Here is a 25,022-nt window from a genome sequence, read left to right as displayed (position 1 = left end):
TCCTGTAAAGGCACAATTTTTCTGCCAAAAGTCTCCACTCCTTTTACTCGTCTCGCTTGTGGCTCCATTCGTAACTTATAAAATTGAAGCGAAGGCAGATTAGGTTGTTAATAGAAAATATAGAAAATGTCTTTTATATTGGAGTATCGCATAGGCCCTACATCATCAAAAAGATACCTGACAAATATATTACATACATCATCAAGAGATACCTGACTTTTCCCTGTGCGGAAAAGAAAAATAAACAGATACTTAAATATGTAAGCGTAATAAGTTAGTAACCGAGCAGTTTCGCGATCACTACCACTTTCTATTGGGCGACCAAACCGCTGAAGTTTAATTATTCTTGAAGTGCGACGCACGCGTCACAAACTGTAGAAGTTTTGATCAATTTTACATAAGCTTAGGCGGTCCCAACGTCATTGGTAAGCGAGTTCGCCGGTACTGTAAATATGGCGACGCCGTACAGGATGTGAATGGACAGAGATGTGTCTACCCCTCCCGTACAACCATACGTACTTTACTCAGCATCATCGTTTGACAGTGTGGACTCCCAAGCATGGAATGGAGAATTACCGGCAATATATCTAGTGTAGTTTTTTTATTCTCTTCCTTGCCGGTAAAATGTCGAACGCAAGCATTTTAATCAGTGCCTCGACTTCATACTTTGTTTTGAAGTCCCATCTACCGAAATGAAACGAACTCGTCTTCTTAGTGTACTCATCGTTATCAGTGTTATATTTATGTGTATGCAAATATATTTCTTCAAAAATGCCGGACAAAGACACGAGAGACACCTTACAGAAGAAGTAAGTGGATTAATCATAAGATACAAACGAATTTAACGTGTTGTATGACAGGCACAAAACCCCGTCGCTTCGCGAGATACCTGTCGAATCGACGTGTCTCCCGAACGTGTCTAGCGCCTGTTTTAATATCATCAATTAAGTCATTAAAGACTCTATCTGAGAATCTGTACTTTCTATGATGCTACTGGGCTTCCCATGAGTTCATTATCGTACAATCAATATCCGCTTGCCACAGCGGCATTGAGCCTGAGGTAACATCCAAGATAAGACCCAGACAGCTTTACCCGGGGAGCTCTTCCCTCTCGACAATAAATGTTATTAGCAGCAGACAAACGTTTTGCAAGAACCGCCTTCAGAAATTTCGTCTTGGCGAAGCCACGGCTACAAGGATATAAGCTGAAATGTGTATTTGTTTGTTTATCTATTTCAATCAGGCTTTAGGCCCATAGAAATATAAAGGTAACTAATCCCCCAAAAAAAGTTTAAATGGGCTGCAACTCCTATAATGTGGATATGCAAAAGTTAACCATGGATGTGCCTTCCCTCTCACTTCACACCCATGTTTATGTCAAAGCACAGTGTAAAAATAAGTTGCCTTGAAAAAAGTTGATATTGTTCAAGAGCTTGATTTTATAACATTTGATAGTTCAGCATAAAAATTCCTCCTGCTGTTTTGAAGGTTTATAAATGATAGGCTACATTCCATTTTGTAACCACTTACCAATTTTGAAGATTAATTCAAACTTACCACAGACTTCATCACAAAAGACACAGGAAGCCAGTTGTAAAAAACAGTAAAAAGAAGTGAATGATGATGATGATGATGATGATGATGATGATGATGATGATGATGTGATGATGATGATGATGATGATGATGGTGGTGGTGGTGATGATGATGATGATGATGATGATGATGATGATGATGATCACTAAAATGACATGCTCAAAACCATAGAAACACATCAACAACAACTGAACAAATGTCATAATTGTTGTCAATTGTTGCATGTTAAAGAAAAACATTGTCCCAGTATTGAACTTGAGCGTCAGTTGAAATTTACAATAGTACATGTGATATTATTCTTAATGTTGATGTTAGTGATGTTTACTGCGATCTAAAGAGTTAATAGTCATTGATAGAGTTGATTCAGACAGAGGAATCTGAGGAATCTGAGGAATCACTGATCTTCTAAAAACAAATTGTTTTTTGTCTATCTTCTTTCTCTTTGCAGAGTGCAATAAAGACATTTGTTGAAATCTCTTCATCCCACAACATTCCCATTTTCCTTGTAGAACCAGACATACTTCAAAAGATATCCAATCGCCAGCAGGCTTCCAGAGAACCTTCAAAGCATTGTAAATATTTGTGCCACAATAAACAAAAAACTACATTTGCAGTCATCAACAAACATTGGAAGGAGCAAGTAAGAAAATGTGGAATTATCAATTGCATCTTTTGATTTATGTGGTTGTTACTGGTGTGTTTTATTTTGAAATTGAGGTATCCATCATGAGCAATAAATTGCTTTCCATTAGGGGAAGGCTGCATTAACTTGCATGGTACTTGAAACCCGAGTCCTTGCCTGACCAGCTCGGGTGACAGACAGAGAGACTTTTATCCCCAAGGTGTGAATGTTCCATTGTTATGTTTATCTAATCCAGCTGGTGCTATTGTAGTGCATTGTAGGAAAGGCAGGTCTGTGAAAATGATCCTCTAGGGAAGTCGGATATTCCTAAGTTAATGGAGCTTTCCCGTAATGCAAATCTTGAACCATGTTATATAAAAAGCAACATATGACTAAAGAAGTCACAAATCTACAAGCCAGAGCTGTTTAAAATATTGAGAAGGTCATTCTTTAAATTGCAGGTTGTCATTTTACAAGCCAGTTTTATCTGTTGACAACACCACTGAAAAAGAACTCATGGACCAGTTTACTAGTAACCATTTTTTATTACATAAAATGTTTAATTTAGGGAGTGCACAGACTTTCTCACCTCTTAACCCTTTCACACCACAGTTCCCTGCATACAGGTCCAAGATCACCATTGATAACAATGGGTGGGTGGAACCATGGTGGTGAAAGGGTTAAACAGTGGTTTTTCTATGATATGCCTTAATGGAGAGCATGATTATGATTTATGCATGAATGTAAGAACAAAGCTTTGGTCATGCTGATATGTTTATCCTGAAATTTGCTGATATTGATGTGTACATCTGTATTATATGTGATACAAGATCTCCATGCTGGAACAAAATGTGTTAAAAGACATACAAAAGAAGGTGCTTCAAAACTTTTTATGACCAACTATATAGTGCAATAGTGTTTACATTCAACATACTTTGCTTAACGCAGACAAACCTATGAACTGGAACAGCTGGTTTCAATAGGCTATTTTAATTGTGACTGTTTTATGCTGAAATTGTAGGTTTTGAATTGTTTGTGACCTTTGAATTTTCACAAGTCAAGGCAACATGTCAAAAAATGATTGATAATGTTCATTGCTGGACACAAAAAATATTATTTTCATTGTATGGTCATAACACTTTGGAATAATTGATGACTTTAATACGCTATTTTTAAAAAGTCATGTCTGTACAGATATGCAGTGTGTATGTGTGTCTTTTAACTCAGGGATATAGAAAATAGCTGGCAGCCATCAGAAAGAGCCAACTGTCAGCAAAAATTTGCTAGCTGTGACAATTTAGTTTTGGTAACAAATTAGGACATTTTGCACAAACTTAATGTGCACACACATACTACAAGTACTTGTAACCACATATTCTTTTATTTTTCCACCTGTAACTAGAATTTTCTACATCTTTGTTAAACTTGTTTGTTCTTTATAACAGCATAACCTAGTATTTTCATTGACTGGCATAACATCGTGCATTTCTAACATTGTGCATCGTATTGCCATGCTTACTTCACAGAATCAGTTTTTCAATACATTGAAACAGAGTGGGTTTTCATGGACACACACCACAGGGAAGGATCCCAGACCACTCTCCTCAAGGATCCACGACAACCAAGATATCCCACTGCATTATTTATTCTATAAAAATGAGCACACAATTCATCTTGTCATATTTTATGAAAGAAATAGCAACTATTGGTGGCATGGACCAATAGAAGTTGACGATTCAATTGAAGTGAAAGATCAAATGACTGTTACAGGGGCTGTGATTGGTCAACATGCTGGAGCTTTTGACAAGTAAGTGTTTGTACTCTTCAAAACTGTAATTGTTGTAAACAGTACAACCTCAAAACAGAAAGACTTAAACTTTTTCTCAAACGTGCCTTAAGCAAAATTTTATCTCACTCTTGAAAAAAAATTAGGGATCACCATGCAAATGTTGGTAATACAAACTGAAGAAAACAATTCAACCAACATTTACCAATAAGTGAAATTCAAAATTGCAACCAACCCTGATTGATATTTGATTTTTGCAAACTAAGAAAGTGAAATTTTTTCTCAGAGCTTCAAAATGGGCCCCAGGAACAGAAGTCAAATGGAAATGGAAACAAGTTAAGAACATATAGAATATTCAGAAGGATATAGCACTTGAAAAATACCTTATAGAAAAATAAAAAACCCACAGCTGAGAGACACATTACAAAATTCAGGCTCAGTAACCATAAACTCCACATAGAAACTGGAAGACCAATCTAAACCCCTATCAATGAAAGAATTTGCTAAAGATGTACACATAATAATATTGAAGATGAGACCCATTTCCTATTTTATTTGTGAATACTATAAATCAGAACGAGATACATTATACAATACTATTCAATCAGTACACCCAACATTCCAATCATTATCACATATAACAAACAAGTACAACGACAAACAAATATTCTTCCCAGTTTGTGTTCCATTTATGTATGTACCTTTATTTATTTATTTATTTATTTCTGATTTTGACTTTTTTGGCTACTTATTGTATTGCTTCTTTGAAGTCTCTATGTATGACGATGTTTACCCTTTCCTTAGGGTAAAGTGTGTCAATAAAGCAGAATAATAATAAAAATACCATAGTATAAAAATTTCAGCGTTCAACTATCTTTACCAAGGCGTAGTCTACCTTGATTATTTTCATAAACTTGGCACTATGTATGTTGTGGTATACATATGCAGAAAATATACTGAAATTTTGACATTAGTTCAACATACGAATGCAAAAATAAGACAATTGTAGCTATCTCAAAAAATGTTTGCTACAACAGTAGTACTACCACCAACATTACAAAGTGTTCTTTTGTAAATCAAAGACTAAAAGAGAGAATGTTCATAACAAATTAAATAGCAAGAATTCAATGCTGGTAGTGTGTTGTACCTGTGTCGGTTTATGAGAGAGAGAGACAGAGACAGAGACAGAGACAGAGAGAGAAAGGGGGGGGAGAAAGGGTATTTAGCATGATTAAAAAAGTATCTTGTGATATTTGTAACTGAAATTTCAGGATGGTGATTTCCCCAATCTACATTGATGGGGTCAAAGTTCATGTGCCAAGGGATACCTCATCTTTCCTCAGACAACTTCTACACTCAAAGTTCATAGAATGTAATTACCAAGAAGCCAGTAGGTTCCTGGAAGAGAATGGTGATGACAACAGAGAGGAGGCTACTTTCTTCAGAGTAAAGGCCAAGAAATTGTTAATAAAGGCCAAAGACCTGTTGGACCAGATTGGCATTAGATTTTGGTTAAGCAGCGGAACTTGCCTGGGTATGTTATATTATGTTATCATCACTGTTTTGATTATAATATTCCAGTTTGAAGGAACGTATATTTTTGCTGATTGCATCTTAAGAGCTATGAAAGATAACTTAAAGTATGTGGAGCTTTGTCAGAAAAGTATAAGGTCAGTGATTATCCACAAACCTAATATTACTATTTTGTATCACTTTGAATGTGAAAATGTTAGGAATTATGAAAATATCAAACTTGATCAAAAAATAATGTTTATAGTCACAACTTTTTTAACTCTGTAGGTTTATTGTGGTAAACTTCAGTGTACAGATGTTCATCGTCAAAAAGTCAATGCATTTATAAGTCTATAAGTCAGCAAATACATCAGTGTTGCTTCAGCGTCCTTTGTTAAACAGAGCATTATTTCTCTCTGTTTCATTATTTTCCATTGTAAATATAAGTTGTTCTTACCGTATGGTAGAATAAATCATATGGCAAAATAGAATGAATAACAGCAGACGCCAAATAGAATTATATAACTTTGTGAAATGAAATTATACCATACGAGGGAATAATGCAAGCATACAGAGACATTGGATGTTACCATATGAGACGGCAAAAAGATGCAAAATAATAAGAACAAAAAATACAGCAAACGAAAAATCAACAGCATCAGACTTTGGTTGTAATCCTCCCCAATATCCCAACATGCATCTGTAGAAAGTGTCTCAGGGACTGAATGCATACGGTCGGATTTTCACTATGTTTTGCCATCATGCTGCTTGCATCAATTTGTTTTGAAGCTTGTAGAGGAAATGAAGTTTGCCTAGTATCTTGTTTTTGTTAAAATTGAAATTTTAATTTGTCCAGGTAGAGTAAACATAGCTGCTGTGTTGAATTTCAAATATTCTGACATTTACATAATTTTTTTCTCTGGTATTACAATTTGACAAAGTTGTTCTTGATTGTAAACGAGAATGGTCTCCAGTGTCTCTGAGGAAAGTTTGAGCAGACGTTTAGATCTTTCACTTTCAATGCAAATACTACATGTACCATAAATAATTATTACATAGAGATCAAAGTGGTATTTTTGAAATTCTGATAACACCAATTTCATTAACAGTGCTGTTAATTTATCTGTGTTTATCTTGGATAATAGGTTGGTACAGGGAATGTAACACCATAGCACACAGCCAAGATGTTGATTTAGGAATCTGGATCAAGGATTACCAGTCTAGCTTAATACATACCTTTGAAAGGAATGGTTTGTCCCTGAAGCATCTCTTTGGTAAGGTATGTTGTTGTACATGCTAGCTTGATACCTACCTTTGAAAGGAATGGTTTGACCCTGAAGCATCTCTTTGGTAAGGTATGTTGTTGTACATGCTAGCTTGATACCTACCTTTGAAAGGAATGGTTTGACCCTGAAGCATCTCTTTGGTATGTTGTTGTACATGCTAGCTTGATACCTACCTTTGAAAGGAATGGTTTGTCCCTGAAGCATCTCTTTGGTAAGGTATGTTGTTGTTGATTGCCAGCTTGATACCTACCTTTGAAAGGAATGGTTTGTCCCTTAAGCATCTCTTTGGTAAGGTATGTTGTTGTTCATGCTAGCTTGATACCTACCTTTGAAAGGAATGGTTTGACCCTGAAGCATCTCTTTGGTATGTTGTTGTACATGCTAGCTTGATACCTACCTTTGAAAGGAATGGTTTGTCCCTGAAGCATCTCTTTGGTAAGGTATGTTGTTGTTGATTGCTAGCTTGATACCTACCTTTGAAAGGAATGGTTTGACCTGAAGCATCTCTTTGATAAGGTATGTTGTTGTTGATTGCTAGCTTGATACCTACCTTTGAAAGAAATGGTTTGTCCCTGAAGCATCTCTTTGGTAAGGTATGTTGTTGTTGATTGCCAGCTTGATACCTACCTTTGAAAGGAATGGTTTGTCCCTTAAGCATCTCTTTGGTAAGGTATGCTGTTGTTCATTGCTAGCTTTATACCTACCTTTGAAAGGAATGGTTTGTCCCTTAAGCATCTCTTCGGTAAGGTATGTTGTTGTTCATTGCTAGCTTGATACCTACCTTTGAAAGAAATGGTTTGTCTGGGAAGCATCTCATTGGTAAGGTTTGGCCATATGTGGGCATATTTAGATTACAGGTGACTGTATTTACAGTGAGCATTGCCTTTCAGCCTGTTAACCCTAATTTTCTGTAAACAGGTCTGAAATCACCATTGATAACATTGGTTTAGGCCAAACCATGCTGGTGAAATGGTTAAAAGCAAACTATGAAGTAATAATATGACTGACTTTTAGTGCCTTGTTCATGGCAAGGGTAGTGTTGCTTTGTACAATGGCTTGGCATGATCCCAGTTTGTTTCAGTCTTAACCAATATTTATATAGAGTAGGCATTTGCATTCATTGATTGTGAAAGGATATGTTTCATATTGCAATGGTCACTCATCCAAGAAATGACAGTTTCACAGACATAACCATCCAGTCTTTTTTGTTAAGGCTGGTACCCGGTAACATGGTACCCGGTAAATGTTAACAGGGTTCCCCAGTCATTTATTGGGGTCCCCTTGGTATATCAATGCAATCAGATTAGGGGACAGCAGCAATGTTACCGGGATTCCCAAATCATTTACCATCATTCCAGAACCTTAACAAAAACACTGCCACCCATTACTATTTGAACCAAAGGCTAGCATACAATGTGAATAATGGGAAGATTTCATGTCTTGCAGGAGGAAGACAGTTTTGAATTATCTTTTATGAGTGGAGATCTCAAACTTGACATTTTTTTCTTCTATGAAGAAGACAACATAATGTGGAATGGTGGTACACAAGCCAAGACTGGCAAAAAATTTAAGTAAGTTTTACTTTCTTAGGCAGTTTTTATTTCTTATCAAGCTCTGTCAGGCAAAAATGTCCAGAAGTGGAGACTTGTAGATTTGGTTTTCATCCAGTGGGATAGAGTTGGCCATTAGAATCTCTAAGCCTTCAGAACCTCTGATGCCCAGAACAGATAGGGCATGTCCATAAGTGCGCCCTCTATGGTAGTTTGATTTGCAACACTTTGAAACTCAAAAATTGATCCACAGCATACTCAAAGCAATTTTAAGAAATTTAGGTGAGCCAATCAACCTGATATGAGAGTTATTGCTGCATTCGAACACCTGTCTGGTATTTTGTTCTCTCCTGTTGTAGCTGGATCTTGTGAGCACCAAAAAAACGCCCCAAAACACATTGCTTCATCTTATTGTTAAAGACCTATGCAATGAGAAACATAGCTTTTCTCTTTGGTTCACTTTCTGTCTTTTTTTTTTGTCTGTCAGCCACATTATGCTAAACTTCAACTTGTATTTGACAATTATTGCTCAGAAATCTTTTTTCTTGTTATAGCATTTTCACAAATTTTTTCTTCAATTCTCTGAGGAGAGCATATGAAATCACATGATCAATACATATCTTACATTCAATTTGAATTTTCTCCACATTCTTTCACAGATATAACTTTCCTAAATTCACTCTCTGCTGGACAGAGTTTGTAGGATTAAAAGTCAGGGTTCCCTGTGAAACGCATTCCTACATTGAAGCAAATTATGGAAAAGACTGGAATAAGAGGGTTCGTGACTGGGACTGGAAAAGCAGCCCGGCAAATGTCAAGGAAAATGGGTTCTGGCCAGAAGAGGAACGGCCAAGAGTCATTCAAGTCTTTTAATTCCATAAATTTTTAATTTTATAAACATTATACTTTGTTATGCGTAATTTATCATTGAACATTAAATAACCAATTTTATACAACAAGACCAGTTTTGGGGCAATATAATAGTGTGTGTGTGTGTGTGTGAGAGAGAGAGAGAGAGAGAGAGAGAGAGAGAGAGAGACAAATTGTTAATCATTGATTCCAGCTGAACACAACTTAAGACCATCAGATCAAACATACAATCACAGGAAACAGTTCTGATCCTTATGACAGCTTTCTGTCAAACATTGACGCACTTTCTTCAGAAAATGTGTTTTTAGAAAGTATTAAAAAAAATGACAACTTCACATGTTACAGATAATTGAAAATAGCATTTTATTCCCATTTCATGTTAAGGCACCACATTAGAGAACACATCAGTATCTTTCCTTAAAATGAAAATAGTTTGAAAACTTCTCTCTGGCTAACAAAAAGACCTAATACATTAGTACTATTCAATGAAATTCAAGCAGGCTTCAGCTGTCGTCAATTTGCTAAGATGAAATCTACTTCCGTAGTACTTTTCTCATCATTTGATCTTCTAAGTACAGAAATGGCACTAGTGGAAATCAATGGAGAGAAATCTTTAGATGAAAATTACAAAGCATTCACCTAGGGACCTCGTGCTAGGTACCTACTCTATCCCTAACTAAGAACAACTTAATTCATGAGTGATTAGAGTGAAATAATATCATTGTCCAACAGTCTCTTCTGATACCTTGAAAATCGATCAACATAATTCAGAATAAAAACACACATTTAGACATTTGAAGATGAGCAAAGTACATCTCTCTGTTTAAGGTAGTATCACCTTAAAAGTGAATGACTTTAATTTTGCTCCAACTTTCCTTCACAAAACCTTCACCCACTCTCTTACCAAATAAAGAAAAATCAGGGGTCACCGTACAAAGTTTGGTGCAGGAAGAAAAAAGTGCCAAACATTTACAAATATTGCAAAATGGGCGCCATTGCTGTGTTAACTCTATAAGGTGAAAAATACAATTTTAAAAATACTACGACAGTGAAAATTTTTCTTATTCCAAGAGCTTTAAAATGAGCCCCCACATGTGGAAAAACAGAAAAGAATCGTAAAAATTTTAGAATGGAATGCATTTTACCTCAAACATGTCTTTTTCAGGACAAAATATGCATCTTACACACAACTGAAATGCCACAAGATGATACCCTGAACAGATTCCAAACACACAAGTGTAACCTTCATTTTAACATGTACTGCACTGTCAAATTAGGCAACATTATCATCAGGTACATATGCATAATACATGAGTCCTAAATGATGCAGAGTTAGGCATTTATATTCAACCACAACATGGCAGTGTGGTGCTAACCACACTGCCCAGACACCTGCCTCCATGGTAGAAAGGACAGCTGTTTTCTTCCTGAAACCCCCCCCCCCCCAAAAAAAAAACAAACAAAAAAACAACAACAACAGCAAAAAACAAACAAAACTGAAAAAACAAACAAAATCTTAAGACATTTCAGGAAAAATTTAGAAGATGGTTTGGAAGAAAAAGCTTTGAAAAACAAATTTGATAACTTGTTCAGTGGTTCCGTTTTGCAACCTGATGATCTCCAAACTTGGCAATGCACTGCAAGACATTGGTGGCTACACAACCAATAAAAAGTGTCAAGACAATGGGTACATGATAACATGTAAGGTGCATAAATGTATACAAATATCAACAACGTAAAAATACCCTGTGTGCAGAAAATATCACAAAGATTTGAGAAATCAACAAATACACTGAAGAGGTGTCTTCATGAACACCTCTAAATTATAGACACCTTAAAAAAACAGACGCTATTTCTGAAAGATTTTGCAAGCTGAGAGCAACAAGTTGAATGATAGACTCTAAACACTATGGTTGAACAAAATTCTACCGGTGGATTAAGAACATCTTTCTGAAATCGACATTTGCTGAACCATAGGGTGTCCTTTATACACAGGTCTCACTATTGGAAGACCAAAGACAGCTGCATCTCAGCTGTCAATGTCAAGTTTTTAACCGTATGATGCAGTGCAGGCTGTTGCTGCAATATATACAAATAGACTGGAATGCATGAATCATTGTACCCTTGGGTAAAAAGTTCAAATTACAATCTCTGGCAGTTAAATACATCCAGGATAAATTTGAAAATGAAGAGGGAGTGACTGAATTTCACTGGAGCAATTACAATTTCCTTCATCAGTTACACATTGAAATAACAAAACAGCAAAGATGTACAACTTCTCATGACAATCTTTTAGAATTTAACAACGAAATTTCTTTTTTTGAGACAAATGATTTCAAGCTGATCTCAAGGATAAGAATACAAAGTATCTATTTGTCACTTGGTGCGTGTACTCTTTAAGTAATTTAAATTATTGCACGGAGGTCTGTAAAATGATTATCACATAGTTACCTCACAGTATATTCCATAGTTTCAGCCAGCAATATACTATAGGCTGATTTCCTATCCTACAAAGTTACAATGGCCCCATACCTGGCAATGACCCTTAACAATACTGGGTTAGCAATGACCTTGTAAGTTGCATAATCGTGATAGATAACTTCTTTACTGATTGACAGACTTTACATCCAAAATCATGTGATAGAAGTTCATTGGCACACGAATGTCATGTGTACATCTGAGAATGTCAATATAATGTTCATTTCATGACAACATTGTCTTGCATGACTCTGGAAAATCGTAAAGAATATCCATTGATTTCTACATAATTGTGATCGTTACAAACAATGGAGGACAAAGTCTTTCTCTTTTGACTTTTTTTTTGTGGTTTACTGTTCAAGTTGCCAGTTAATTATATTGTTCTAACTGTAGAACTGCATCACCTCAGCAGTCTAAATTTTTGTATGTAACAAAAATAGATAATGTTTAAGAATCAAATATCCCTGTAGGTTTACACACAATGCCATAAGATAGAGCTCTGGCGATGGAAGAAAAACATGAACCTTCAGACGGGCAGATAATGTGAATAAATTTTCATATAAAACATACATAAAGCCTCATATTAATAGATAGTGACTTTCTTTTACCTTTGGATTTGAAGTACATCACTTTTTCTGAAGATCAAGAGGTAAGATTCAGTACAATGTTTCCAAATGACAATTGTCAAAGATCAGATTCTCAAGTGCATACATCAACAATCTAAATCATGACTGCGGTCTGGAATTCTGAAACCTCCCTTTACCAGATGATAACTGAAAAACAAAATGTGTAAAAATCTGCAAATATATCATGATTTGACTGTATAAAATGTTGGCAACTTTGTCAATATTTCAAGGTGTATATTATACAAAGTTAAGCTCCACAAAGATGACACTTCCATTCATGTTCGAGGTGACCATTCATGACAGGTATGACTGGATGTGTTCATGTGATTTCATTGAGTCACATGATATGACATCCTGTTCCCATAATGCAGCATTGAATGTTCACAGTAGGCATGGGTCAAAGGTTGTAGCCGTAAAATCAAATATTTCAATATATGGCTTGCAATATGTTGCCGCTCAGTTGGACGATCTGTGTTTGTCTTTCTGTTCATCGTTTTTTGAAATCTATATGTAGTTTTAATCCAGGAACAGCTGTCACGATCTGCATACGTGTCATCAACAAAATTTGAAAAAAACATGTCCTCTGATCATGATACATTCTCAACAAAAAAAACACTATTAATTGCTTGGAATGATGTTAAATTGTACAAAAATTAACATTTGCAATAAAATAATGGAATAAATTATAAGTTTTATAATTCTTCAAATGACAGTAATAACCCTACTATCATTGTACAGTGTAACTAAAACACTACAGTACTTGCTCATTAGTGTAGTATTCATATCGTCATGTCCACAATATGCCTGATATTTTGTCTAACTGGAACATAGAACCCATAAATGTGATGAAAAAGACACTCCAGTTTCAAGTTGAGATCAATATTTTGGAAGAGCTGTCATTGAAATGGACATAACATTATTTCCTTTGGATCAAGATTATCATAATCATTCAAAATTTTTCACAAGAAAAAACTAACAAAAAGGAGAAAAGTTATTATGAATTTGCAAAATTGCAATGGATAATAATTTCTATCCATCTACAGCAATGTTGACAGCCAACAGGAAACTCTGAGGAAGAACAATGCCAATCTTTCCATTAGTTTAACATTCTGATCTATGGGACCTAGCTAGCTGACATATGGATCAGTGCTACAAGTTTATGAATCTCCCATTAAAATTTGTGACAAAGCTCTTGTATATGTGTATTTTACCAGAACTGACATTTTGTTGGACACGTCTTCCCTAACTCACAATTGGTCAAGCAGTATGAGCCTTGATTGAGGTAGAATGTGCCTTGGACTTTCAAACTTTCACATTCCTTTTTTGGTCCACCACAGGGGACTCATGAAGTACATAAAGTTTTCACCAGCTTATCTTTGTGAAAATAAAAAATCAAATTTTTTCCCAACAGTCTCCAAGTAACGCAAGGATGGTGGCCATTTTGATTTTCAAGTATCAGTAAAATTCATGGGTACAGGTTTCTCTGGTACCAAAGTTTGCAGCATGACCCCTGATTTACATCCCTTATTTTGAAAGGGAATAGTTCAAAAGTTTTGTTACAGAAAGTTTGGGCAAAAGTTGAAGTCATTCAATTTCGACGCGCATACTGCCTTTAGGTCTTCTTCAGAAAACGATATCCACTATACTACAGAATAAGAATCTTCTAAAAATTCTGGAATAAACTAAATTTGTCAAATGTTTTCTTGTTTTACATATCCTGTAGTTCACAAGAATTTCACTTGCAGAACATTGTCATAATGTATTGTAATTTCCCAAAGTGAACTAACAATTGTAATCGCTTCAGATATCGTTGTCTTCACTTTGTTTCTGTAATAATTATGATCCTTATCTCATAAAAGTAGGCGGGACATACCCCCACAAAATATGACATAAACTAGGGAAAAAATGCACATTACAACAAGACGGACTTTGCATCTTTTGCAATTGTATCCCATTTCAGAAACTGTTATGAAGGAAATTCCGTGCAAACAGGATTTTCCAGTTACATGTTACAAATGCTAACATACTTTTCATTGTCTGCATCAACTATGTGATTTTTCATCAGATTTGATGCTTTCATATTTTAAAGAATTATCTTCCTAATCCAGTAGAGTACACTTCAGGTCGTCTTTTGTCCAAACTGTCTCCCAAACATACCGTCAGTACCTTCCCTCGGTTAGTGGACGTAGAGCATAAATGTGTCCAGTGCGCAAATGTGATGAACTGAGTAAACTTCGTACGTAACCTCTACTCAAATATGACCAGATATTTCATCCGAACTTGATATTGCCTTGGTATTACTGCCTTTCTGGAGTGAGTGTTTTTAGTATTACAGTTTTAAAAAAGTGAACCCCTGAAAAATTATAAACCGTCAGGAATATAGCTTGACCTCAGTCCCAAAATGTAAAGGGGTTGGGGGCAGAAGTCTTCCTGAACGGAGTAACAATACTAACATGTAGTTGCTTCGCGCTAGCGCGCTACAATGACATAACACTATCAACGGGGAAGAACTACCGTGAGCTGTTTGAGTGGGCGGTCACTGAAATTTCAGCTAGATTTGCCGCCATCACTGGGATCAGGATCTGAATCTGATATCGAAAAATGCCTTATGTTACTTTGAACAATGTCACTTGTTTGTTCGTCCGGCGAGTTGGATAGCGAACGATCTGGAGAAATGTTCGGCGACACGCTTGTCTTGAAATTTTCGGCTTTCTCAATGGTTGCCAGTAAGTTTTCCAACATTGGTTTTGATTGGCATATATCCTCGAGAAGTTGGCATTTGTGTTGCAAATTAGCTATCTGTGCGTCCTTCTCTCTTTGCGAAGCCAGCAGTCTCTGAACATGTGCTTCCGATGACTCCAAAGTTCTTCTCAATTCGGTAATTTCCTTGTCTTTCTGCAAAGAAACCTGTTTGAGAGCAGTCTGCATCTGTTCATCTTTCTTTATCATAGACTCCGCTTGGTCCTTCACTGTTTGTTCCAGATCACTTACTCGTTTATAAAGAGCCTGCAAGTGGTCGTTCGCTTCTCGTATACTCGATCGAGACGGAGAGAAATTTTTGAAGTTCATTTTGACCGGTGATGTACATAGGCTGCACTGAACTATATAGAGAACGCACGCCTATAGGAGTAGCAGACGCTGAAGTGGATGTTGTTAAAATTTGCAACATGCGGAAGAAGACACACACGTCATCAGCGGCTGGGTTAAAGGTTATTTGGTGTGTGACGTGGGTGGCGCACTTTCTCAAGTTGGACAAACATCATGGACACACGAACACCATGCACCAGTGCAGTGTGCTGCTGCACCGTTGCACTACATGCCCGGGACCGTATCATAAAGATTACACAGGCGACCCAGACGTATTGAGTTTTTCCCACTGTTTTCTCTGTCAGCTCCTCTCCTTTTCTTCATGCTCTGACTGATCGGAGTAAATGAAATAAATGATTATATAACCTATACTAGCCTCTTGACTCTTTTTTTATTTTACACCCATTACAAGGACGTTTATCTCTCATATACACATCTTGTAATTAATTAAATTAGTCAACACAACTAATTGTGCTAATCCGTGGACGATGTAACTGTTGGCATAAAGTTTATACATCGGGTCAAAGAATGATAGTGTCCATGTAACGTTTCTTATGACATCTTCATTACGTTTGAAACAACCACAACATAACAGTTATCTTCGTTTAATTTTATTGGTCAACAACAACAACAACAACAACAACAACACGACTAATAAACATAAATAACAATACAAACAACAACAACAACGACAACCAGATTTATGGGTTGTCAATGGTGCTCCAACAAATGATAGTTCTGTCACGGGTTGACGACATGCAATGCATGTGTTTTACTCATTGAACGGAAACACTCACGTGGGATCGCTCCACTTTTTCTAAAATAAAATCACCGTGAAAAGTTCAAACTAAGACTGATACTGTCTTATTTAATCCACTTAGACCGTGGACGAAAATGACAATTGTATATAATTTCTGTATACAATTTCTCTCTACAGTTTTAAATTCCCCTAAGATTACTGTTTGAAATTTCTCTCTACTGTTTGAAATTTCTCTCTACTGTTGAGAATAAATTAAAACATTTCTCTCTACTGTTTAAATTTCTCTACAATTTGAAATTTCGCTTTACCGTTAAGAATTCTCTACTGTTCAAATGTTATTTTAATTGTGATACGGATAACCCTAAGCTTGAAAAGTATCTCTAAGCGGCTAAAATTGAGATAGCAGAAATTCCGTTTGAAACCCACATCAGAAACAACATGACTCGAGCAGAAAAACCTGCTCTGAATAATCTGTCCAAAAATAAACAAATCACAATAAAGCCCTTCGATAAAGGAAGAGGCATAGCAATTGTGAACATGACAGATTACATTAAAGAAAATAATAGACAGAAATTTTAAACGGGGGAGAGAAATTTCAAACACAATAGAGAGGAATTTAAAACAGTAGAGCAAAATTTCAAACAGTGCGGATAATTGTCGTTTTCGTCCAAGGTACTACAGGAGCGTCTCAAGTTATTCCAGTACAAATACATGTATTTCCAAGGTTCGATAATGAAACCGTCAATTTTCGGTGGCCTTGGTTTTTTTATGCTTTCCGTTCTACAAGATTTAGTTTTCCTGTAACCCCCCCCCCCCCCCTTCCTGGCAAAAAGAAAAAAACCAAGAATAGCTTGAATGGCTAGCGGTTAGATATTCACTTAAAGTGTACAGGTACATGGTTACTTGAAAAGACGTTTATAGGCCAAAACGTACTATGGCTCCCTGTTTCTTTCAGGACAATATTGTGGTTCAAAACATGAAAGGATGACTAATTTGATATCGGCTCGGCGTTTGGAAAGTTTTAAAAAAGCTGCCTACCAACTGCGAAATGGGCGCTTATTCATGTTGTAAAGAAGGAACTTTTTGGCTTTCGCAGACGCTTAAAAAGAAAAGGTTCCAATTTAACCTAAAGCACAGTCCCTCAAACCACAGCATGACTGTGCCTGAGGCTTCAACTTAGCTCAGTTATTGAACCAACTATTTTGAGATTTGGGATTTGGCCGAGCGGTTTTGTCTGTGGCTTCTCCGCTAGCCGACTGGGTGCCGTACGTTGTGATGTTCGAACCCGATTGAAACCACCGCACTCAGTAGTGCCCAACGGGCCGGGACCTGCACGAATGTGATCAATATGTTCGAACCGGTATCTTCACGTTTTTATGATATATGTGTTTCCAATAAGAAATATATTTTTTATGAACGGTCTCAGGCTCCTATCTTTAACTGGAACCCCTGATCACTTGACCACACACTGCTGTCACTGTTAGTCTGTAATGAGCTACCGTGTTGAACTCATCAAGGGATAAAGTAGTCGGTCAACTTTATCATTTTGTGATAAAATAATGACCTGAAAGAATGGCGCAGTATCAGAACATCATCATATTAAATCAAATATTGTCACTTCTTGAAACTTTCACAGACTCTGAATAAGAAATCGTTTTAATGTCATGAGGCTAGCTTTCAAGACAAAATGGCAAAATTATCCTTACAGTACAAAAGAACCCGTGAAAATCTTGACCGTGCAGTTTGTTAAGTGCTTAATCGTTCTTCGTTTATACCAAGAGAAATTAATGTCTTACACCAGTAGAGTATGCTGGCAATCCCAAAAATACCCTACGCATAATACGCATATTCAAATGTCCACAATAACTATATGTCTGCGGATGTCCCTGCAGCTGAATTACTGCACGTTTTTGGAATGTCACAGATTTACTTACTGCATATTCTTTGAAATGTCCCAGAATTACTTCACGTTTTTCGTATGTCCCAGAATTGCGGCCTGTGTTTGAAACTCTCCAGAAATATATAGCGAATCTTTAATGTCACAGGTCTAGTGTTCTGAATTAATTATTTTAAGCTAAATTTCACATCCTGAGGAAAATTTTATAACCTAGTAGACAGAGACACATTAAACAAATCCAGACAATCTTCAAAAAGTAGCACAATCAAATGGAATTCAAAAGAAATCAAAGCCAAAAAAAATTGAGTATTATGATAAACCTATTCGCAAACTAAATCATAAAAACACTTGGGCGTACCCTAATTTCAGTATTAAATTTATTATCTATTACTTCCACTATTAATTGTTATATAGTTACAAAATATTAATCATAATCAAATTGACATTTTTTATCGGTTAATGTCAAGCTTTATCAATGTAAATATATTTTGAACGGTATTTCAGCACATTCAATGAATGAATTCTGACTGGGTCTGGAATTTCTTCTGACTAGATTATTGAATATTATCAGGAATTATTTTCAAAATTTCTCACATGTGCAATTATTGGTTTAGAATTGACTGAGTTCAATTAATTCTACCAAGAGACAAATAGACAAATGTGCTTGAACTGAAGTAAAAAAAGAAAAAGTTATTTTCAGAGTATTCATTTAACCATACGTAGGCAGGCTCTTGAATTTGGTTTACCCGTTGCGCTGAAATGATCGCGTTTATAATTCAGTAAAGTATTTTTTCACTCAGGACACACGTTTGTAGACCGCGTCTGAGGTCATGACCTTTATCAAACCCAAAGAGACCTACCAGGTACACTCAGCATGTTCAGTGATAACTGATAACAATTTCCAAAAAGTTATTTTGAGACGAATATGTGCTTGAAGACTTTGTTATTGAGTGAATATCACTGGAAATGTTGTGTCATAATTGGCCAAATGCAAAGAAGGATTAATGATTTGAACCTAAATTTCAGACCCTGAGAAAAATTTATAATCTAGTAGACAGAGACACACAGACAATCTTCAAAAATTAGCACAATCAAATTGAATACAAAATAAATCAAAGCCAAAAAAATGAGTATTATGATACTCGCAAACTAAATCATAAAAACACTAGGACATAATCTAAATTCGGTATTGAATTACTAACTATTCCTTCCACTATTAATTGCTATATACACTTAATCATAACCTTAGCGACATTTTATATCGATTGATATAAAAGCTAAGTCTATCCTTGTAAATATATTTTGAAAGGTATTTCAACACGTTCAATGAATGAATTCTCATGAGTCTGTACCAAACTACTAGCCGCCCTGGGAATTTCTTCTGACTAGATTATTGAATAGTATCAGGAATTATTTTGAAAATTTCTCACATATACAATTACATGTAATAACAAATCATTGAGTGCCATGCATTTCTACCAAGAGACAAATAGACAAATGCGCTTGAACTGAAGTAAAAAAATAAATGGTTGTTTTCAAAATATTCATTTGATCACACGTAGGCAGGCTTTTGAATTCGGTTTACCCGTTGCGATGAAATGATCGCGTTTATAATTCAGTAAAGTATTTTTTCACTCAGACAAGTTTATAGACCGCGTCTGAGGTCATGACCTTAATCCAAACCAAAGAGACCTACCAGGTACACTCAGCATGTTCAGTGATAACTGAAAACAATTTTTTAAAAAGTTATTTGGAGACGAATATGTGCTTGAAGACTTTGGCATTGAGGGAATAACACTAGGAATTTTATGTCATAATTGGCCACATATAAAGTAGAATATCTTTATTATTAAACACATAACTTCCCTTTGAAGGGAAGAAAAGCGTTACAAAAACAAATGAGGGAGTTGCTCAAACGAAACCGAAACAGTGTTTCAAAGTAATAATGAGAAAAAAGAAATAAATCCATACAAAAAATCCCAAAACAATAGCATGATTAATCTATCAAGATTGCGAGAAAATCAAATAATGATTACATTTCTGATAGGCGTTCCATTCTCAATTTCATACATGTAGATATGTACTGCAGTGCTAGAGGAATTGATATGCTAGTATTTTTCATTATGAATTCAAATTTGTTAGGTATATCATAAAATGTGGTGTTATATTTTGCAGCTGCAGCAAACAAGAGATTTCTTTGGCTGGTGTAAAATTTGCAAGAAATGATGAAATGTTATCTTCTACATATTTACTATCGCAAACTTCGCAGATTCTTTCATGTACCGGAATTTTATTGTGGCGTCCTGTTTCAATTTTTAATGAATGGTTACTTAATTTAAATTTGACAAGACTGTCTCGGAGATCAATATTATTGATAGTAGTAATGTAATTTTCAAGCTCGATACTTTGTTTAAATATTCTATATGTTCTCAATTTATTTTTTGCATCTTTATTCGTTCTTTTATCATCTTGAATTTCTCTTTCCCACAATTCATCGTATGTGCCTTTAAGTTTGCCATAAATTTTGGTCGATTCAGACCTAGTGATAATGTGATCGGAATAAACAAGTTGCATTTCCCCGATATTAGTACAGATTGACTCAATCTTACAATACCACTTGCTTTTCAGAGTTTTGTTAACAAGGAATGCTTCCTTTAACAGACAGTGTTCACTATTATTAAGTCTATTGAAGTATTTGATCATCTGTTTTTTAATGAAAATTTCACAGCTCCGCTGTAATGGTCTTATTAAATCACGGGGGCGGCAGGCAAAAACAACAAATAAATAAATAAACAAGCAAAAAATAAGAATACAAACAAGCATTCAAATACATTAATAAATAATTAACACAAAGACAAACAAACAAACAAACATACAATATCAGTACGTTGCATAAATACATATACAAACAAATAACATCCCTTTAGGAAGTATAGTGAATAGTGGTACTGCCGTTGCATGTTGGATATGTTGCATGATCTGTTCAGTCAATCATTTCAATCTTTTTTCAATATGCTGTTGTTTCTTACACTCACGCACACACACACACACACACACACACACACACACACACACACACACACACACACACATAATATATATATATATATATATATATATATATATATATATATATATATAATGTGCATGTGTATACATTTGTTTGTTTATTTGTTTGTATATTTATTTATTCAATGTTTTATGATACTGTATGTTTGTTTGTTTGTTTATTTTTTTATGGTTGTCTGTGTGTTTATCTATTTATGTATTATGATACTGTATGTTTGTTTGTTTGTTTATTTTTGCTTGTTTGCCTGGAACCCCCCGCCCCGTGATTAAATCGTGATTAATCGTGATTACGATGGCGATTGGTCGCACATAGTTGATCGCTATATTGCTAATGTCTACTTCGCATATGCAAATTTTCCGACCTGCTCCGCCACAGGATGGAGATAATTGTCTGAGCTCGGAGGTGGGTTGCAATACCCTTCTCGTTTCCCTGGCCACAGTGCAACTCTCATGCATGATGTTGAAAAGATCTTTCGTTAAATGCATAGAAAGGCATAGTCGGGCTTATAATCTGTGTACATTACATACAAATTTGTATGAAATATTCGCTATACTTTACTGATAATTCATATAATATATGTATAATGATTAACTGTGCTATTTGTCATTTTTTCCAATACTAAGGGACCGGTCAGTTTCTTCGGCCGGGTAGGTGGATTATTTTTTGCCAACGTCAAAAAGTGGCTGACCCTCCCTATTCCAACTTTCGAAAACAGGGTGGCCCCCTGCACACGACAAAGGTAAAGCAAAGGTGGAATATAAATTCAACATTATATATATATATATATATATATATATATATATATATATATATATATATATATATATATATATATATATATATATATATATATAATATATATATATATAATTTTTGGGGTATATTTTAAACATTCAGTCATTCTGTGTTTTTCTTGTCATGTCAGTTGTAAGATAGGAACTTAAAAGTGTCAATTCTAAAGTTTGCATACAGTATTTTGAATGAGCTGTGAATGTATTCCACACTTTTTATGCATAACCAGATATTCAGAACCGTTGTAAGAAAAATGTTGCTTTCTAATTCTGAATTCTCATAGAGAAAACAGAAAAGTACCAGGAACGTGTCATGCTTTTCATATGAATTTCAGCTTGCATAATGATTAGTACACTTTGGAAAACAGCCTTTGAATTTACAGACATGAAGATATTTCTGACACATATCTCTGATAAATTAAAGTACTGCGCCCGAAGGGTTCACTAAAAAAATATTAAACATCCAGATATCTCTAATATAGAAAGTCATGCGGCTGAAGAGCATGCTGAAAATTACAGGCCTTTGCTGCTAATACCTCCCTGTTTCACAATGTGTGCATACCAGACATCGAAACGGGGAGGTAAGCATCAAAGGCCTGTATGTTTTATAGTTTAAAGTGAAGCGCCCGAAGGGCTTGCCGAAAAATTTAAAACATACAGATATCTCTGACATATTTATGTCTGATATATTAAAGTGTCGCACGTGGAGGGGGCTCTGAAAAATGTCTTATTATTACTATTATTATTATTATTATTACAAGTTTAGGGGCTATAAGTATTATATAGAAATCTAAAAAAAATTCATTGAAGCTGTGGGACTTCTGAAAAAAAGGTGTTGTTACTCCCGAATGGTTGCCATGGAAACATCTCACATTAAAATGAGTGTGATTTTTTTGGTGTGCTCACCAGAAAACCCCTTATTATCAATTGTTTACATCAATTAATAGTTCTTTAATAGGAATTAGGGAAAAAGTAATATTTTCAATCCCAAAATAGTTACTATGGCTACTCGAAACATTAAAATAAGTCTGGCATTTGTGTTCTCTGACCCGAACTCCCCCACTAGATAATTTTCATATCAATCAAAGTAACCTTTCATGGGATATTAGAAAAACTGAAATTTTCAACACCTAAAATGGTTACCATGGAAACATGGGGCAGTGAAATTGATATCATATTTGGTCTTTTCGACCCAAAATACCCTTATGGTGAAATTTTCACGGAAATTGAACCTATTATTATTCGTGTTATTATTTCTATATAATACTTTATTAATTATTATTATTATTATTAAAGTTACGCGCCCTAAGGGTGTACCGAAAAATGCGACTAAATGGTGAAATTTGAGGCTGGCACGATGCATTTAGGCACACACACTGACACACCACACTGACCTCTATTGGTCATTTCAAAAACTTCGTGACCCCCTGTCACCAAAGTCAAAAACAGGGTGATCCCCCCATGAATCCACCCCCGGCCGAAGAAACTGACCGGTCCCTAATACGATTTCATTTTCGTGCCATTTTTTCTTTCCTGTCTTTCTCTTTTTGTTGTACCACTTTTTGTTGTACAACTTGTTTATGGTTGCACCTTGTAATCGTTGTTTGTTCCTTCGACTTCATCTTGAACTTGATTTGATATGCTAGTAGTATTCCCTGCGATCGAGATCATATGTCACACAAGAAGCAATTTATGATACCCAAGAACCGTCCGTTCTTATTCTGTGTCTGTGACACCCAGGCACCAATTTTCTTCTCAGAAAACAGAGAGATTGTACAGGGCAGTTCACGTTTTATCATTTAATTATATTTCTATGAATTGTGTGTGCACAGTGCAAAGTTTACAGCGTCAATGCACCATTTTATGATGTTTGTAACTTTTACCAGGAGTCAACAGAAACTTTGTGACATCGTCTTTTTGGCACCCCTATTGTGCCCATTGGGATTATATTGAACAAACACTCTTACAAACTCGAACGAAAAATTGATTCGATGTCATGAGAAACGCAATTTGAAATAAAAAAAATCATATTCGAATGCATGGTGTGATTTGTTGACATTGCCTAGGTACAATGCATACTTATATTGGTATTACTATAACCTAAAAAGAAATCATCACTGTGAGTAGTGTAGTGAGGGCGCAATCATATCGAGAAGATATAATCTAGATCACCGTCCCTCCATACCCACGGTGTCTAGATGGCTAATGTATAGAACGTGTCTATCCGGAACTCCTCGGCTATTGGCTTCTCCGCCTGCAGCGTGACCCGCCAGGGTAACAAACAGCCGAGCACTTGCAACAGGCAGTTAGCAGGTCTAAATAATTCAAGACATATCTTACCCTCAATTGTCACAATTTTATCGGTGTTCTTTTTTGTTCTCATGATAAATAAAGTTCGATGCGAACTGCCTATTTAGGTCTGTATCAATACCTATTATATTCAGTGCTTATGTTTAGTGAATGAATTGAAACTTCTTTCAGATGAGAGAAATAACACATTCTCTCTTTCGACCTTATGCGAAGAAGATATTTTGCTTAATCATGCATCTGTGTTGAGAGAGTTTGGCATATCCCTAGCCAGTGATGACAATGTACTGTCACACCTGTACTGGATTCCCAAGATCCATAAGAACCCTAAGGCTTATAAACAACGGTTCATAGCAGGTGCCAGCAAGTGTACAACAAAACGTTTATCACATCTATTGACCAGTATTTTGATAACCATCAAAAATAAAAAAAATATCAAATTATCTGACATATCTATCCAGATGAGTTAGAGATCAGAAAAAACAGAAAGTGCGAATTTAGCTTCATACCTTGATCTGTTTATACAAATAAGACACCATGCTCTGTACACCAAGCTATATGACAAGAGGGATGATTTTTATTTTCAAATTATCAACATTCCCTCCTTTTCAAGCAACATTCCATCTGCTCCAGCGTATGGTGTTTCACAGCTCCTCAGATCCTGTAGAGCTTGCGAGTCATATGATGATTTTCGAGAAGACATGCCTTATTAGCGTTTAAGTTAGTGAGACAGGGCTTCTCGGAAAGGAGACTTGTAAGATCTTTTACGAAATTCTATTTATTTA

General features: G+C 35.6%; 2 protein-coding genes across 2 annotated transcripts; one reads left to right on the top strand and one right to left on the bottom strand.

Annotated features, from left to right (window-relative positions):
- The first annotated feature begins 427 nt into the window (after positions 1–427).
- Positions 428–9,308, top strand: LOC139138179 (ribitol-5-phosphate transferase FKTN-like). Its single transcript, XM_070706434.1, has 7 exons — positions 428–809; positions 2,044–2,235; positions 3,744–4,024; positions 5,275–5,537; positions 6,661–6,794; positions 8,248–8,372; positions 9,011–9,308. The coding sequence occupies exons 1-7, from the start codon at positions 693–695 to the stop codon at positions 9,222–9,224; spliced, it is 1,326 nt and encodes a 441-aa protein (XP_070562535.1). The 5' UTR covers positions 428–692; the 3' UTR covers positions 9,225–9,308.
- A 5,564-nt stretch (positions 9,309–14,872) lies between these two features.
- Positions 14,873–15,394, bottom strand: LOC139139463 (vimentin-type intermediate filament-associated coiled-coil protein-like). The gene has a single exon (XM_070708377.1). The coding sequence runs from the start codon at positions 15,392–15,394 to the stop codon at positions 14,873–14,875; it is 522 nt and encodes a 173-aa protein (XP_070564478.1).
- Between the last annotated feature and the right edge of the window lie 9,628 nt (positions 15,395–25,022).

Source organism: Ptychodera flava, chromosome 8, assembly GCF_041260155.1.
Source record: "Ptychodera flava strain L36383 chromosome 8, AS_Pfla_20210202, whole genome shotgun sequence".
Lineage (NCBI taxonomy): Eukaryota > Metazoa > Hemichordata > Enteropneusta > Ptychoderidae > Ptychodera > Ptychodera flava.
The sequence above is the reverse complement of the archived record's forward strand: the minus strand, read 5'-3'. Positions and strand labels throughout refer to the sequence as shown.